The sequence below is a fragment of the Cryptotermes secundus genome, unplaced genomic scaffold (genome assembly GCF_002891405.2).
Source record: "Cryptotermes secundus unplaced genomic scaffold, Csec_1.0 scaffold523, whole genome shotgun sequence".
Lineage (NCBI taxonomy): Eukaryota > Metazoa > Arthropoda > Insecta > Blattodea > Kalotermitidae > Cryptotermes > Cryptotermes secundus.
The window spans coordinates 179,301-198,465 of record NW_019734360.1 but is presented as its reverse complement, the minus strand read 5'-3'; the positions used below and the strand labels follow the sequence as shown (position 1 = coordinate 198,465).

Below are 19,165 nucleotides of genomic sequence, written 5' to 3'. Positions count from 1 at the left end.
AAATCTTCACACTTAACAAGTTTCATATAGTTCTTAATTTGTGAGTTAAAAGTCAGACACTGCGGCATTTCGAACCCGTTGGGTAATGTACGACGTTTAACAAAAAAAAAAAAACTCCATGGCTTGAGTCCGCAAGCGAACTATACCGAGTGACCGCCGCTTGTCGGTGTAGTTAGTGCCAACTTTAGCGGATAGAGGGTGTCACGTGGTCAGCGCAACGAATCCCCCACGGCCGTTAACCTCGGTTTTCTAGACCGGAACCGCTGTTTCCTTGAAATATCCTCAGTTACTTTCACGAGGTAGAGTGGACCCCGTTCCAGACCCACTACTCACAAAATCTGGTAGCGCCGTGAATCGAACCCGGGTCCTCTGGATCTTTAATCAGGAACTCTGACCGCTAGACCACAGAGGCGGTATGTACGACGTTGAGGTGAAGTAAAGTAAATTTGTCCCTGCGCTTAATTACGCACTATGCCTTGAAGACATAGGGTGAGTGGAAGCTTAGCTCCACCATTCTTGACCTCGGTCCTAGATGGAGGTGAGTGGTCAGCTTCACTCCCTCGGGAATCACCGCTATACTCGTTGGCTAGGAGGCTGGGTTGCCCCCAATGTCGGTCTGGACGCTGCAGAGAAGATAACTCGTCGCTGTACGGACTGAGATATCCCGACTCCACATTTAGGTAATGATTTGTAACTAAGTAACTTTATGGAGCTGAGCCCTTCTTGAGAAGCCGCCACTTAATGCAGCTACTTCCAGCAATTAATGGAACCCGAAGGTTTACTACCGTGTTCATATGGGTTCACTGGCCCCAATCCTGAGCCATATCAATCCAGTACATACCATCCAATCCGACCTCTCTAAAATTCATTTTAATAATATCCACCCAATGGTGTCTTTCCTTCTGGCTTTTCCACCAGTATCCTGTATGCATTCTTCTTCTCCTTCTCCCTATTCGTGCTACACGCCTTGCCCATCTCATCCTTGGGTTGGCAAAGACTACAAGTTATGAAGCTTTTCATTATGTAATTTCCTCCAACCTCCCGTCACTTTATCCCTCTTCTATCCAAATATTCTCAACACCCTGTTCTCAAACACCTCAGTCTATGTTCCTCCCTTAATGTCAGAGACCAGACTTCACAACCATGCATAACCACAGCCAAATTATGATGATTTCAATAATACTTCATAAAAATGCACGTAAATATATCATTATGCTGTATAATTTTCTCTAGTTGCACTGTACATATTAAAAGCTCAAGGGGTTTGAAGAGTTCTTCTCAAAATCATTAGAGCGTTTGTGCTTTCTTTACCAGAACATAAAAATGTAAGCTCATAGATACGTAATCATGCTTCAGTGACACTGATTCCATGTACCTTGTGGTTCGCGTCTAAACAGGCCAACAAACAGTTTGATGGGAGAAGATAGCTCTGCAAGTTAATTGTGTGCGGTGGTTCAGTGTCTCCTTGCCATTTTATAAATAGCGTTTAAAGTCATGAACAGTTTGACGTCACTGGTCTCAGTGTAGTGATAAGAGGGAGCGAGAGAGCTCTGCAAGTTAATTGTGTGCGGAACGTTTTGTGACATGGCTTCAGAGGCACTTCACACTTTCATAAATGACACGTTGAACCCTTGAACGGTTTTCGTTTTAATGTACTATACTGCAGTAAAGGTAAAGCTATCCCTGTAACAGGCCATGAAGGCCCATAGGGCTGTGAGACGCCGAGGCTCCCACATTTTCTGGACAAGCGGCTCACAGATGGCGGTGAGATTGTCAGCCCTACGCGTCTGCCGCCCTTTACGCCACCCCTCAGGACGATTCCTAGTACTTATTTCTGTTAGAGGCTTTATCAACCCCAGGGCCATATTGCGTCTTTCACTGCCCTTCTATTCTGAAGATGAGGGCAGTAAGTTCCTCCGAAACGCTGGTACCTACCATGATGCCACATCCCACATAGTGACGGCCATAGGAACTACAAATCTTCATCATTTTACCCTGAAGATTGGATCAGAAAATGCCTTAGAAGCTTCTGTACCTGTCTACCAGTCTAATCGGCATCACAAGTGAGAAGGCGGCAATCCTCAGAGTCGCTGCCGTAAGAATCTCAGATATCACCACTCTTTTACCCTGAAAATGGAGGCAGGGGTTTCCTCCGAAGCATTGACAGTATACCGAACTGCACCGCGTAACATGGCAGAAGGTTTGCCGTGAGAACGTCAAGTCTAAACATGTCAGCAGTCTAGAAATTGGCTTAAGTGTAATTGTGTAGATCAGACAAGTTCATAATGCGTCATGACACGCACTGTGACGTTCATGGGCTCCCAAAGTACCTCCTCTCCATGTTTTGAACAGTACAAGTCTGACATACCGTAGTCACAGTAAGGGCATTTATTTCTTGACTCTTGAGTCACATTATTAGCGGTTCTGAGAGAAACATGTTACGTGACGTAAGGCCATGCCATAGCTTAGGCGGTTAGTCGCCGGCTTCCCACAGCGGCCGCCCGGGTTCGATCCCAGGTCTTGTGGGATTTGTGAACAAAGTGGCGCTGGGATGGATTTTTCTTCGAGTACTTCGGTTTCCCTTTCCAATTTACATCCCACTAAATGCAGTATTGAGATGTGAATCTGTTTTTGCCACCGAGACTTAGTTGCCTGTGCCTGTCAGAATTTCTGAAAGCAAAATGCAGAACACTTCTCATTTCCCGTGCGTGAGTTGGCTTCCACTGCAGATATTGTTTCTTGTGAGGAATCCTGCATTAGTTGCGGCAGTGTTTGGAATGCAAATGTGTCCTTTGGCCTCCGGTCTGTATATCGTGGCGGTACCATTCCGCGCGTGCAGGCCGGCCTTGCCGATATCTGGGTCTGGTGTGGGGAAATGAGCTTCTCTTCGGCTAAATATGGCAATTACACGAAACGTGGGAGGTTTAATTTCAGGCTGAATTCCAATCAACAGGACTTCAGGCGCGTAATCGCTTTGAACTGACTTAATGCAGGGGAATAAAGTTCGATAGAATTCCGTGATAGTCTGTTAAAATCTAAAGATTAAAATGTACATTTTGCATGTTTCTTTATTGGTGCAACTTGGTGCAGACTGCGGAAGTTTGTGTACAGCGTGCTGAGGAGAATGGAGAGGCAAAAGAAAACTGGAAAGAATTGCATAAGTAGCTCATGTTTACCCCTCCCCATGTAAAGAGTGGCCCAAAAGTCAGTTCACCCCAAATGTTTTCCTCTTATTAACGGGAACATTCGGATTTAAACCAGTCTATACGGCGGTATCGCAGCTTTGTGAATAGTGAACTGAATATAGAGGATCTCATTTCTAACTTTTTTAATTCGATAAGTAAAAAGGTAAAGCAACCACTGCAACACGCCATGGAAGCTCGTAGGGTTATGAGCCGTCGCGGCTCACATTATGTCGGCTCACAGATGGCGGTGAGGTTGTCAGCTTGAAGCACATTACCTCAGCCACCTAAATTGAATAAGTAATGAAGAAATTTCTAACGTATTTTGGTGTACTTTTACTAACCAGTCAACCGAATTTTTGGTCAACTGTTATTATTAGGATGATTGATGAGGCTGGCGAGGCATGTAGCATGAACGGAAGAGAAAGATGCTTATAATATTTTGGAAGGAAACCTGAAAGAAAGATATTAATTTGGAAGATCTAGAAATATATGGGAAGATACCGTATTTACGCATGTATAGGCCGCACATTTTTTGCCAGATTTTCAAGAGGAAAACTGGGGTGCGGCTTATATTCGAAATATTCGAAATTACACTTCATTTTAAAAAAATTAACGTTGCCAAATTTCGGAATAATTTCTCCTCCTGAAATAATATTCCAAGAAAATTATTTCTTCTATAATTTCTGTCTGAAAATTGTGCTGCGGCCTATACATGCGTAAATACAGTATTAAATATTACTGTTCAACTCCTCTAAGTTAACGTCGCCTTTTGCGTTCACGTTTTCTGTGGCGCTACATACTACCTTTTTTTGCGTTATTTCGGATAAATCTGTGTGTTGGGGGCAATACCGACAGTAGAATGGTGCCGAATTGCTACAGGTAACTTACATATCCCCCCCCCCGGCACAACAGCCCCAGTGGGCCTAGGCCTACCTCCATGAACTTCTCCGTTCACTTCGGTTTTTCTAGATCTTACACATTCGGTAGGACTCCTTAGGCGAGTGATCAGCTCGTCGCAAGGCCTCTACCTGTACACAAACACAGAAAAACGCACACACACACACACACACAAACTAAACATCCATGCCCTGAGTGGAATTCGAACCCACGATCCCGGTTTCCGAGCGAGCGAAGGCAGTGCACGCCTTAGACCGCTCGGCTACCGTGACCGGCAACTTACATATAGACGTGCATAATTTAAATAACAACGCGAAAATCATGTTTGATGGTAACACAACACAAGGAAATAACTCTCCGGTTGCAGCGAAATTCTTGGGCGACTTGAAGCGAAAGTAAAGAAACAATTCTAAAACGTGGTAGAAGAATTCTCCAAATACCTGACAGATTTCGACACTTGGCCCCAGAATTGCCTCTTTTTTTTTTTCAGAATTACCGGAACAGTGTTCCAGTGTCTTTTGTTTCATAAATTATAAGAATGTTGCATTTTCACGGAGTTCGACTTTTTTAGACCCCGGTTATAATGCTGGGCAGAAACGAACCAGGCCGCCGCAACTCCGCTGTGTGTTCCATCCAACGACGCGGATTCTTGTACCATAAATTCATTCATTCATCAATGGATCTGAAGCCCTTTGTTGGGCCCTGGCCTGTTCTTCGGTTTCGTAATCTTTTTTACACAGTCGGTAGGAGTCTTTGGACGAGTGATCAGCTCGTTGCAAAGCCGCTACCTACACACAGGACAGCACAAACGCAGAATAAACGCACACACAAACATCAGTGTCTTTGAGTAGGATTCGAATCGTCGATCCCAGTGCTCGAGCGAGAGAAGACAGTTCTTGCCTTAGGCCGCACGGCCACTGTGATCGGTCTTATATAAAAAGGCAAAGGTATCCCTGTAACTGGCCGTGGAGGCCCATAGGGTTGTGAGATGTGAGGCTCCCACATTTTCTAGACAAGCGGCTCATAGATGGCAGTGAGGTTGTCAGCCTTACGCGCCGGCCGCCCTTTACCCCCAGGAATATTCCTGGTACTCATTTTTATCTGAGGCTGAGTTGACCCCAGGATCATAGTGCGGCTGGAAGGATTAGGTAAATTGAAAAAATCCATCTCATCTCTATCCCGCGTGTCTCAACCAAGTTCGCTGTCGTGTGATCGGCCTTGTAGCATAAACAAGTCAGTACAGTTCGTGTAGTGGCGTATACAAACGAATTTATCTCCCGGTTGTGTGTATCGACGCGACAGTGGATAAAGGAACCACATGCATAAGTCAAGTCAGAAACATCCGCTATTCAGTTCATCGGTATACAGTGGTGGCTGGTGCAGTCACGTAATGACAAATGAGATTCGAGGAAGGGCGCCTAGCAGAAATATAACAGCACGCGCTGGGTTAATATGTGTTTTGTGTGCTTATTTTCCAGTTGTATAGATTTGTATGCTGGAGTTGTGACGTTGACTACAATGAATTTCCAACTTAAGGAAAGGAAAGTTAATGGTTAATAAATTATTGCTTATGGTGAACATGAGAGCAACTTGAGGCCGTTACGAAAGAAAATATTTGAACATAAGGAAAGTTCTTGTCGTAAAGCTGAAGTTAGTGGCAGAAACTAAGGAAGAAATGGTAGAAAATTTGCGCAAGAAATATCTTGAGGAAAATGTGACTGCAAATTTCACAGCACGTACAAAGTAGCGATTGAACTAATTCGTTAATTTTGAAGATGACAGGCTGCTAATTTGTCGATGACAGTGGCCATGCTGTCTAAGGCATGAACTGTCTTCGCCCTCTAGAACGCTGGGATCGTGGGTTCGAATCTCACCCGATACATAGATATCTGTGTGTGCGTTCTGTGTTTGTGTTCTTCTGTGTGTAGATAGTGGCCATACGGCTGGCTGATCTCGTGTCTGAGGAGTCCTACCGAATGTTTATAGAATTAAGAAACTGAAAAGTGACCAAGGCCCAACAGAGGGCTGTAGAACCATAGATAGATAGATACTCGTAGATAGGTTGACCCAAATGATAACGTTTATGACTTGTTTTCGAGAGGTGCCGGGTTCGAATCTTGGTCGGGACACCAAATATTGTGATTTTTTAAAATCAACCACGGCCGCTTCCGTTCACGTCCCTTGATGACACGGGTTTGGAGCCTTTAAGATTATGATTTTCTGAGATGAGATGCCGTGTAGTGTGGTAGATAGTTGCCAGTGTTGGAGGCAGCAGGTTCCTGTGTACCAAACTTACGGCTTTTCATCCCGCAGAGTCTCAGATCTCGTATGTTACGAACTTGGGCAGTCTGTAAACGCGAGCACGCAGCATTACCACATGCGTGGGTCATTTCCATGTGTGTTCGTCTTTTCAGAATGGTTAATCGTGGTTTGCGCTCGGTTATGCCAGTAGGCTTACCCCGTCCAAACTGTTCCAGCGTGGTGCATGATCCCGGGGATTTTGTGAACCCTCGCTCAAATTGAGTTCCTGCAGATGCGCTCCACTGCTCCATATGTTGTGTCGAATAAAGGACGGAAATTACATAATTCAGCATTACAGTATTATATTAGTGAAGCATATTCGGTCTCGTGCTCTCCGCGCGTAGGGCATTCTTTTAAAAATTACGTACACGTAATTATATATATATATAAAAAAGCCGGTATAGCGACTGGCTATGAGCTGGACGACCGAGGGGTCGGATTTCGAGTCCCAGTAGGGTCAAGAATTTTCTCTACTCCAAGTCCAAACCGGTTCTGGGATCCACACAACCTCCTATCCAATGTGTACCCGGGGGCTCTTTCCCCGGGTGTAAACCGGCCGGGGCTTCAAGCTGACCACTCACCTCCAGCTAGTGCCTAGGTCAATGAAATGTGGATCTATACATCCACTCCCCCATACATCTTCATGGCGTAGTGCTTAATTAGTTAAGCATAGGGACAACTTTACATACCTACACGTATAAGGTGGCCCAAAAGTGAGTTAACTTAAAATGCCCTCTCGTATTAGGAGGAGTTTTCAGATTTAAAGCTGTTATTCAATTTGTAGAACCGTATCACATCGTTCTGAGTTGCACTCTGAAGATGAAGAATCTTATTTCGATTTTTTTTGTAAATTCATTAAGTAATACATTCATGGTGCATTTTAGTGTACTTTTTTATTGCTAGTGGGGTGGGACTAAGTCCCTTGTACCGCGGCCGCTTCTGGCCTATTGTACCAGCCCCAGATGATAGGTGAGAGTGATTGTGGAGCAGTTGGTGGAATGAAGATTGGCAGGGGAAACCGAAGTACTCGGAGAAAACCTGCCCCAGCGCCACTTTGTCCACCACAAATCCCACTTGACCAGACCCGGGATCGAACTCGGGCCGCCGCGGTGGGAAGCCAGCGACTAACCGCTTGAGCTATGGCGCGGCCCTAGTGTACATTTTACAAACCGCCTAACTCACTTTTGGGCTACCCTGTACATATGTAATCATTTCTGTCCGATGGGCTCCATTCATGTGTTTTTGTCTGGTGCGGGTATTGATCCTTTTTGTGGGTTTTGAACATCGCCAAAGAGTCCGGTCTTCTCTGTTATAGCGCCATATAGTTCGGATAAAACCTGACACTTCGGAGGAACATATAGCTTCTGTCTTCAGGGTCGGAGTGTAAGCAGGAAACAAGCAGAAGCAGACGTTACAACCCAAAAACCCGCATCCCTGATAGACATCGCTACGATAACTGCAGGTGCAATCGCCAATCATGTCCACGTGTGTGGAGCCGGGATAGCTCAGTCAGTATATTGACGGGCTAGGACTGGGTGGCCGGGGTTCAGTTCCCGGCAGTGGTACGAGATTTTTCTCTACTTCTCAGCGTTAAGACAAGCTCTGGTGTCCACCCAGCCTCCTGTCCAGTGGGTACCGGGGCTCCTTCCCCGGAGGTAAAGCTGCAGGGGCGTGAAGCTGACCACATACCTCCAAGTAGTGTTGGTGTCAACAATAAGTGCATCTATACATGTACTCCCCATGCGTCGTCATGGTGTAGTGCTTAATGTGTTAAGTACAGGGACAACAGCATCTTATATAGTTTAGTTATCCTTTGTCTGAAACATCTTTGATACTTTATACTTGGAGTAGGCTACCTAAAAATTAAAAAAAGTAAAGCTATCCCTGTAACAGGCCTTGGAGACCCATAGGGTTGTGAGATGTGGAGGTTCCCACATTTTCTAGACAATCGGCTCATAGACTGCGGCAAGGTTGTCAGACCTACCCGCCGGCCCCCCTTTACCCCCAAGAATATTCCTGGTAGTCATTTCTGTTAGAAACTGAGTCTAACCCGGGGCCATAGTGCGGCCGGAAGGATTAGGCCAATTGAAAAATCCAGTAACCTCATCGACTTGAATCCGCGACCTTCCGGCTTGTAGCATAGTGCCTCAAACAACTACGCTACACGGAAGAAAAATCTCTTTGTGAGATATGGCGATATTGGTTCCCATCCCACTGAAATTAGGATGTGGCAACTTGTCATATTGACGTAACGACCTGCGTCACTTCCTAGTCATGGCACACCCTCCGTTGTGTTTTAGGCAGAAACTGTTGCTATATTTTGCTTCAGCCTAAACTGTGCACCTCTCTTATATCTAACTGAAGGAACTTGGAATAAAACATAAACAAGACAAAGCTATCCCTGTAACAGGCCGTGGAGACCCATAGGGTTGTGAGACGTCAAGGCTCTTATATTTTCTAAACAATCGGCCCACAGATGGCAGCGAGGTCAGCCTTACGCACCGGCTGCCCTTTACACCCAGGAAGATTCCTGGTACTCATTTCTGTTAGAGGCTGAGTCGACCCCAGGGCCATAGTGCGGCTGGAAAGATTAGGTCAATTGAAAATCCAGTGACCTCATCGGGAATCGAGCCCTCGACATTCTAGCTGTAGCATAGTGCCTCAATCAGCTACGCTACGAAAAAAATGTGATTTTCCTGTATCTCTATTTTATCCAGCGACAGTTGTTTTGGAGAGGGGTGGGAGGGGAGGAAAGATGCAGCGCCTTCGTGGCAACACGTGGTTTGGGTATGCACAAATGTGAAGTGAGATGTTGCACAGATCTTGCTGACGTATGTACAGGTCGATAAAGTCGTTTTTGTGCTTATTGCTGCCAGCAGAACGATTCCATTGGCTTCCGTACAGAGCTAATGAAATGTTCTAAGCCACTGGTTCATTCTCGCCTGCTTTCTACGATAGTTAGGAAGCGGTACAGTCGAAAATGTCAAAGGTATCGACTTTAAACGGGAATATCTAGCTCGTCGATACCAGGGGCTCAGCTGCTTTGCATTTACAGCCGGCGAAAACGTAGTAAGATTTCCTGCAATAGAGTGTGTTTTCCTCGCCTGGATTGATTCTGTTGGTCCTTCCTGAGGAGAAAATGCGGGGTTATGTGCTCTCTGTGTTCCCATTTTAAGTGTTGAACCAGTTTATCGGGGGCACGCGGTAGCGTATTTGGTTGAGGCACTATGCTACAAGCCTGAAAGACACGTGTTCGATTCCCGATGAGGTCATTAAATTTTTTCAGTTGACCTAATCCTTCCAGCAACACTATGGCCCTGGGGTCGACTCAGACTCTTAACAGAAATGAGTACCAGTAATCTTCCTGGGGGTGTAAAGAGCGGCCGGTGCGTAAGGCTGACAACCTCACCGCCATCTGTGAGCCGATTGTCTAGAAAATATGGGAGCCTCGACGTCTCACAACCCTATGGGTCTTCACGGTCTGTCACAGAGATAACTTTATATTTATTAGATAAATATGAATTGATGAAGTAGGCTGTATGACTTCTGCTAAGATATCTTTGTCTCCTGTTTGCAGCTGGAGCCGCTCCTGTGGAGGACAACCAGCGTTCGGGTCCACCCCCCCACAGCTCATCGCGCCCTGCCACGTCTAACAAAGGTTGGTTCCCACGCACTGACTGCCGTCACACATGTCTGCAGGCTTACACAACCTACCTTCATACTGATAGCGGAAGTTATATTAAGAGTTATACGTGTATCTTCTGAGTTGTTGTAGCGCTGTCGTCCGGCGAAAGTCAGACGACATTTCGGAGGAAAGTATCGCTTTCGTGTTCAGGGTTGAGGAGTGAGCCGGCACGTGGTTTGCTTTGCTCTGCTTGATGCATTCTGGTCTCTTGCTTGGCTTACTCTTCGACAGTGAACATGGAGGTGATTCCTTCCTCCGAAGCGTCAGCTGACTCGCCATTATATCCCAGAAGATGGAACTCGTCAGTTTCTCATTTCGCTTCCGAAAAATGCTGCATGGAGTGAATACGACTTGTGCAAAATAAATAGTGTAATAGCAGGGAGTATAATCCGGCCTCGGATATTGCAGTTTCCGCTTTTTTTTTTTTCGTCGCTGTGAGTATTTACGCTGTAGCGCCAAATTATACAGGGTGATTCTAAATTATTGTCGTTTTCTTTTATAGTCCACCGAAACCCCGACAGTAATCTAGAATCACCCTGTAGTATGAATGATAGATTGGTAAGGATTTGAAGGAAGTGATAGTGGTTTAGTGGAGGTACTATCGTGGTGTCTGTTTCAAGGGACCGAGGAAAACCACGAAACACCTCAGGATAGCTGCAGTGCCGCCAGAGATTTGAACCGAGCTCCTCCCTAATAAAAATCTAGAGCGTTACCGCTGTGCCAGCCTGCTTGGCATATTGCAGTGTTGTTATGTTTTGAGAACAGTGGATATAACATTCCTGAACCGGGATAACGCAGCGACGGGCTACGGACCGGATGGCCGAGGGGTTTGAGTTCGAGCGCCGGTGGGGGCAAGATTTTTCTCCTCTCCACGTCGTCCATACTGATTCTGGGGCCCATCCGGTCTCCTATCCAGTGGGTACCGGGGATTATTTTCCCAGGAGTAAAGCGGCCGGAGCGTTGAGGTGATTACTTCATCTAGTGCCAAGGTAAAAAATACTTGGATGTATGCATCCACTCCCCGATACGTCTACATGACATATTGCTTAATTAATTTGAGCACAGGGAGAACTTTACCTTCTACCTGGCACATACCAATCGTGCAGAACGGTTTTATTTGCCAGCAAATGTAATGAAGGACTTGGAAATCACCTGCTTACTTAGTTACCACTCGGCTATAGTGGTCTCTTAATAATATTGACCTTTACGTCAGATGCGCATTCTCTGTAATTTGCCTTTAGTCTCCGTCTCTGCGCCTTTCGGGGGCACGCGGTAGGATAGTTGGTTGAGGCACTATGCTACAAGCCGGAAGGTTACGGGTTCGATTCACGATGTCACTGAATTTTTCAGTTGGCTTAATGCTTCGGGAGCACTTATGGCTCTGGGGACGACTCAGCCTCTGACAGAAATGAGTACCAAGAATCTCCCTGGGGTTAAAGGGCTGAGATGCGTAAGGCTGACGTCACCGCCGTCTGTGAGCCGATTTTCTAGAAAATGTGGGCGCCTCGACGACCTTTTAACAGGGATAGCTTTACCTTTTACGTTTCGCCTTTCAGCTTCCCGCACATCTTTCTGCCTACTGCCTTGTTCTTAGACCTGACGGTTATTATGTGGTGCATTGAGCAGTCAGCAATAAAACAACGGATTATTGCCTCGCCGGTCGTAGCCAAGGTGCTTTGTCATCACACTTGAACAGCAGGCCGAGACAGCTGAAGTGTTCATATACAGCTTGTCGCCGAGAGAAGTACTGTAGTCATATCATCGGCTATCGGTAACAGGCCGCGCAGAATGGTTTCCAACGTTTCGGCAAACATTTCAGTTGCCATCTTCAGGGTTAATATGTGACAGATCTATAAATGGACTTCCAAGCCCCCACTCCAGTACATTAATCCTAAAGATGGCTGCCGGATGTATAAGGCTTCAAGTCCTGTCCCTCACCTCCAAGACGTTAATTCTAAAGGTGGCTGCTATGTCTATTATACAGGCTTCCAGTCTTCCCCCAAGATATTAACCCAGAAACGGGCTCTCAGATCTGTATACGGGCTTCCAGCCCCCCGCCCGCAGTGATATGAAGAGTGTAGATGTCTGCCAAATGTGTATAAGGGCTTCGACTCCCTCTGTAGATATTAACTCCCAAGATCTGGCTTCCCACCGCGACGGCCCGGGTTCGATCCCGGGTCTGGGTAAGGTGGGATATGTAGTGGACAAAGTGGCGCTGGGGCAGGTTTTCTCCGAGTACTTCGGTTTCCCCTGCCAATCTCCATTCCACCAATTGCTCCACAATCACCCTCACCTATCATCTGGGGCTGGTACAATAGGCCAGAAGTGGCCACAGTACAAGAGACTTAGTCCCAGCCCACTAGCATTAAAAAAAGAAACTCCGAAGATGGCAGCTGCAGCGTTTAACGAAACATCGGAAATCCTTCGACGTTCTACGCCTCTTCTTCCCGAAACTTCCGCCGCAGAAACCAGGGGGTCTGCTGTAGCTTGCACAGGTTTGCGTGTGGTAGGCCTCAGTCCATGGAGCTTGTGAGGCGATTTGGGGTGTTATCATCGGCAGCAGCCGTCGTTTGTCAGTGCTTCGTTTAAGCACCAATGGATGGCTGATCGTCCGTTGTATCAAATGTGGAGCAGTGTAACACAGCTCCTGTTGAACCCATTGCAGTCTGTACGCTGTAGCGTGGCTGGTTGAGGCACTGTGCTACGAGCCGGAAGGTCGCGGGTTCAATTCCCGATGAGGTGACTGGACTTTTAAATTGACCTAATCCTTCCTGCCGCACTATGAACCTGGGGTCGACTCAGCCTCTAACAGGAATGACTACCAGGAATCTTCGTGGAAGGTAAAGGGCGGCTGGTGCGTAAGGCTGACAACACAACCGCCATTCGTGAGCCGATTGGCTAGATAATGTGGGAGCCTCGACCTCTCGCAACCCTATGGACCTCCACGTCATGTTACATGGATAGCTTTAAAGACACCGTTATGACGATAGCATGCTTAACAAAGGTGACAGACGGGGCTTGACCCGTACCAAGGAGTAATTTTGAAGGACAGTTGGGGTGATCCAGTTGGCTGAAAGTCAGCCTGTGAAGGGAGGCTAGGAGGGTGGTGTGAAATGGCCGCCAGACTGGGAGTTAGTTGTCGGTTAGTTGAGAGTTGAATTCTTCACGGGAGGTTGTGGGGATAGAACCTGAGGGCGCGAAGCTGAAGAATTGTCATTGTTAGAAGCCCTTTTCAAGGAACGGCTGATGACAGCAGGCTAAAAAAAAAGGCTTAGCGGGTGCTGTGGTGATTTGTGAAGTGCGAAAATTAGAGACAGCGCCGTAATTTTAGTTCCGAGTGGTGTGTAAGTGGTCAGTAAATCCATCCGCCAGTCCATACCCCGTCTATAGTCACATAATTCGTGACAATATTAAGGTATTTCGTTTGGCACAGACAAGTAAGGAAACGCTGATGGAAGGTTTTGTATGTAACCTATCAGATGAAATAATGTCAAATTGTAATTACGTCTTTAGAACCGGGTGCCATCGGCCCAGATAAGGTTCATGTCTCATAGCTCTTAACGTATGTACCCATATGTGTCCCTCAGTGACTGAGAACCAGCATTGGTTTCAAATCACCCACTCATGGAGCTGAACCATTCTTGAGAAGCCGCCAGTTGTGCAGCTACTCAAGAACTTCCCAGCATTTTATGGAACCCGAAGGTTCATTATCGTGTTCACAAGAACCCTCCACTGGTCCCTATCCTCAGCCAGATCAGTCCAGTCCATCCCATCTCATCCTATCACTATAAGATCCAGTTTAATATTGTCCACTGGTCTTCCTAGTGGTCTCTTTCCTTCTCGCTTTCCCACCAATATCTTATATGCATTCCTTTTCTCCCCCATTCGTGCTACATGCCTGCCCACCTCATCCTCCTTGACTTGATCATTCTAATTATACTTGGAGAAGAGTACAAGTTATGAAGCTCCTCATTGTGCAGTTTTCTCCAACCTTCTGTCACTTCATCCCTCTTCGGTCCAGATACTCTCAACAGCCTGTCGTTGGTTTCAAATAGATAAAATAAATTATATATCTTGCAAATAAGAATCTCATAACAGCATTTCCGCGGTTCTCAGGCAAAAGTTTGTGGTGACCGCATTTAAATGTTAGCAATATGTTCAGTGGCTACATGACCTTAACGTAAAATCCTGTAAAGAAAATCGTTAATAGGAGTCGAAGAGTAAGCCAGGTAAAAAGGGAACAGAATCAGGCGGCTGAGTTTACTTCGTTTACTCTTCGATCCTGAAGATGGATGCCGTATGTTTCTCCGAAGCGTCAGTCTGCATCCAGACTGCTCGGCCCACAAGGCCGCGCTGTTTCTTACCACCGCTCGTAGAATGTAGAATCCGACAAGTTTGTTAGTAATTTGCAGTTTAGAGCAAAGCGTGAGGACAGTCAGATTACCCACTTTGCAGCAGCTTGCTGATGGCAGTATGCTTACTGGACCTTTTTTCCACAGCTAACCGAAGATTTCCGCCCGCCAGTTTGTGACAGTACTTTTTTTTTAGAAGAAGTGAAAGCGGAAGTTTGCAGCCGGGTAACCTCAGACCCGCAACACCAAACTGAAAATAGTCAGTGAAAATGCAGGATACTGAGGAAATTAAGGAGTCGGCAATGCATGACTTTTCTCTTCTTCACATCTTCCAGACCGGTTCTGGGGCCCACACAGCCTCAACAGTAGGTACCTCAAGCTGACCACCCACCTCCGTCTAGTGCCGAGGTCAAGAAAGGTGGAGCTATACCTCCATTCCCCCTTATGTCTTCATGGCGCAGCACTTAAGCGATTAAGCACAGGGACAACATTTTCTTTGCCTTACGAAGAAAATTGGTCTGAATACCGGAAAATGGTTTTCAACAAAAATATATTTGTTAGTTATGAGAGTAACCGGTGGCGACATTCGAGACCCGGTGCTACATGCATGTCGCCAGTCAGTCCTGGGACGGTTACGGAATTATTTGAGATAACTCAGACCGTATAGCATCAAGTGGTAGGGTGATTAGAATTGGTAGGACCTAATTTTGGGTTAATACCCCGGCATTTGCTTTGAGGAACTGAAGAAAACGGCGAAACCATTTGGCCCGTTACTTTTTCTTCTCCCCACGCGTTTTCCAATTCATTAACCACAGAAACCATCATAACTTTTGACGCTATTTGAGTGAGCTGTTGGACGCTTCTCTAGACTGACGGAAGGAAGTTGTTCGAAACCTCGCGGTTCTGCTTTTGCGTGCCGGATTTCCCACGTCGCATAGCCGAGAGGACGAGAGTGAGTGGGCCGCATTGGCGCACTGCGTGAAGCCGAACCGTGACGGCGCCTGGCTACCCAAAGGCATGAAATGCTAGGTGCATGGCGAAATCATTGTTTGCTGCAAAGTTCCCCCCCATTCCTAGCTACATCTCTCTCGAGGTAAAGCTGTCCCTGTGCTTAACTAAGCACTGCGCCATGAACACATAAGGGGGAGTGGATGTATAGATTAACATTTTCTTCACCTTGACACTAGTTGGAGGTGAGTGGTCAGCTTCACGCCGTGACCGCTTTAACCCCGACGAAGGAACCCCCGTTACCCATTGGATGGAAGACTGGGTGGGCCCCAGCACCGGTCTGGACGACATGGAGAAAAGAAAATTCTTGACCCTACCGGAACTCGGACTCGAACCATCGAAATTGTGTATAGTCTGACAAGTGAATGCCAACGTTTCGTCGGAAGAACATGGCTGCCTGATCTTCCAGTTCGAAGTGCGTGTTGCAGGAATCGGTTGCAAGGAAAGTAGTCACACAGATGTAAAGGGGAGACAGACCCGATCCGGCCCAACGTACGCTTCGTGAAGGAAACTATGAAAGTTCTCAGAGGAAAAGATAGTTTCAGAAAATGTGGTAGTTCTTCCGGCACGACGCTCATTTACCCGGCCCTCGAAGGACTGTTTACTTATTACTTACGTCCTGTCCTGGCGGGGGGGGGGCTGGCGGGCAAGAGCCTACATTTCCCATAGTACTATTTTCTTCCTGTGACAATATATGGTCTGAAAATGGCCGTTTAGTGTCCACTTTTTTGCGTTTCCATTTCCCTTCTCCTGAGGACCTGAATGAACTCCTTGCAACACACCTATGTATATATGTAAAGCATTCGATTCATCACTGTACGCACTTTACCCTGACGATGGAGGCAGCGTTGGTGTCACAGGCCAGAAGACTACAGTCTGAACAGTCCTCACCGGGAACATATCGAAACATACATCCCAGAAACCAGTAATCTTCATAGTTATCGCCCTGAAGAGTTGAAACCTCATAGAATAGTTCTTCCTTGAAATGTTATGAAATAATTGTTTACATTGTTATGTTTTAATAGTTCTGGCCGCCCTTCGTTTTATTTAACCATTATTATAAATTGTAACTCCCATTTGAATGTTATTGTGCGCTAGAAATCGCTGACATTAAGGGGGGAACATAGACTGAAGGTATTTGCGAACAGGGTGCTGAGGGGAATATTTGGGCCTTCGAGGGATGAAATAACAGAGAGTTCGAGCTAATTGCACAGTAAGGGGCTCCACAACTTGTACTCTTCGCCAAATATAATGTTTAAGGCAAGGATGACTGGTACAATAGGCCAGAAGTGGCCGCAGTACAAGGTACTTAGTCCCACCCCACTAGCAAGGCAAGGATGTGGGCAAGGCATGTAGCACACATGAGAAGAGGAGAAGGAAAGAGACCACTGGGATGACCAAGACGAATGTGGGAGGTTAACGTTAGGATGGATCATGAAGAAACAGGATGGAGTAGTATTGACAGGATTCATTTGACTCAGGATAGGGACCAGTGGAGGGCTCTTGTAATGAACCTTCGGGTTCCATAAAATTTTGGGAATTTCTTGAATAGCTGAGCGACTGGTGGCTTCTCAAGTAAGGCTCAACTACATGGAGTTGGTTGATTGGTTTGCTTGCTAGCTAGAAATAGGCTCCTTTCTCACGCGCGTTTGTGGCGCGTCCGTGCCAACCATCGATCAGTAATGCAGCTGTGTCGAAGCGTTTCCGCGGGTAGCAATTCAATCGTAGGTAATCCCAGGCTCCTGTTAGCTACTTGACGGTGTGTAAAATGTGGAAGGCAATGCAGCTGCTTTTCAAGATAGGAGATTTCTCGTACGATGCCTACGTTATCAGGAGATAACACATGAGTCTGCCCTATTTTCTTTTTTTTGCTAGTGGGGTGGGGCTAAGTCCCTTGTGCTGCGGCCACTTCTGGCCTATTGTACAAGCCCCAGATGATAGGTGAGGGTGATTGTGGAGCAGTAGGTGGAATGAAGATTGGCAGAGGAAACCGAAGTACTCGGAGAAAACCTGCCCCAGCACCACTTTGTCCACCACAAATCCCACTTGACCAGACCCGGGATCGAACCCGGGCCGCAGCGATGGGAAGCCAGAGACTAACCGCTTGAGCTATGGCACTGCCTGAGCCTGCCCTAACGAGCTATCTCGCGCCTTTGTCCACACACCCGCGCAAGCCCTAGTTCATAAAAGGATTCGTTTATAACCAGCCAAGTACCCAGCGAGGTGTGATAATGTGTTGCTGGTCAGGGTTATCGCACCTCGCAGGGGATGGTGATGGATGAGTATGGGTTAGCGGGGGAGAACAGAAGAGGCACGGAGAAAAACCTGCTCTGGCGCCACTTCTCCTACCACGAATCTCATATGAAGTCATCATGGTATTTAACCCGGGCCTCCGCGGTGAGAAGGATACCGCCTGATTCATGGCGCGGCCACATTCGTATGTAAATAGTCAGAAATTCTCCTATGGCTTTGTACCCCATTTTGATTTGTTGTAATTATAAAATGTGGACACGGACACGTGTACAGAAGACTTTGTCACAGAGAAGAGAAAGGCAGTAAGACATACATTATTAGAAGTAATTGCAAAAGGTGATGTCTTAATCTTAGTTACAAGATTTAACGATGCCTTCATTGGCTTCTTATATAGCATCAAATTATGGGACAGTTAACAAAAATATGAATTGTTAAGGGCCTGGAAGAAGTGGTCATAGCGTAATTTGAGGTACCACCACTGCATTTTCATGGGGGACTGAGGAAAACAGTAACAAACCTAAGTAGAGCTTGCTGATCTCCAATCCGAGATTTGAAGCCAGGACCTCCTGAATATGATGCAGGAATGCTATCCACTTTACCATGACATTCTATCAACTCTGGGGGAAAGAAGGAGTTACAAGCCATATTGCAGTGAAGGTACTAATGCCATGTGAGAACTGCGCCTGAGAAAGTACAAGTGCATGAAGCGAAATGTATTTTGGGTATAGCCTTATCAGGTTTTATGAAATTTGGTAAGAGAGCTCTCATTGTTCGTTACAAGTTATCCTCTCCGTCAGGACATAAATTTTAATGATACGTAAATGGTTTGAGGAATTTGTGGAAGAACTTGATTTTGATTGTAATATTCTAGTTGATATTCTATGTTCGTGGAACTTTATTTAGAGAATATTTATTGTCAGTAACGTGTCGGTAAACTTATTATGAAACTCTTGTTGAAGCTAATAATGAAAACATCATAGCATATCCTGTAATGGTAAGTGTATTAAAGTTTTAACCATTTATGGAATTTACATTTGTAATTTATAGTACCAGTTACTGTGGGAGCCACCAGCTTTTCTTAGCGTGATGTTCCTAATTTGCCACATATTTTGCTGGCATTTGAGTGCATGAATTCCTTTCCTTGAAGGGAATTCGTATATACAAGTTCACTGTTTTATTGTAGAAATGTTTTTTGTTTACGTTCTTTGACAAGATCTGAGTGGGGCATTCCTCTTGCTGCCTGTGCGTCTGTCACCAGTTTAAAGTCCAGATCCCGCTGAGAAAGTTGAATTGTCTTCTAAAAGTTACTCTGCCAGATCCATTCTCTGCCTCATGGGTGGCATGTTACTTCGACAATAGTTCCTGTTTTCTGAATGGTAATGTTTAAAGATGGTATTTTGCCAGGCTGATATGTGACTTTCAGGGCTTAACAGGCCAACTCACCTGCTTGACCATCATGGTGAATTGACAAACGAGTAAAAAGA

The 19,165-nt window shown here is 46.1% G+C and overlaps 1 protein-coding gene across 14 annotated transcripts in view; it reads left to right on the top strand.

Moving 5' to 3' along the window:
* LOC111868862 (MAP7 domain-containing protein 2) overlaps positions 1 to 19,165 on the top strand; it is a 210,648-nt gene that overhangs the window by 134,438 nt on the left and 57,045 nt on the right. For all 14 annotated transcript variants that reach the window (XM_023859894.2, XM_023859896.2, XM_023859891.1 and 11 more), the window contains one exon: positions 9,961 to 10,041. In XM_023859894.2, the coding sequence (XP_023715662.1) occupies positions 9,961 to 10,041 (81 nt within the window). The remainder of the gene's footprint in view (positions 1 to 9,960; positions 10,042 to 19,165) is intronic.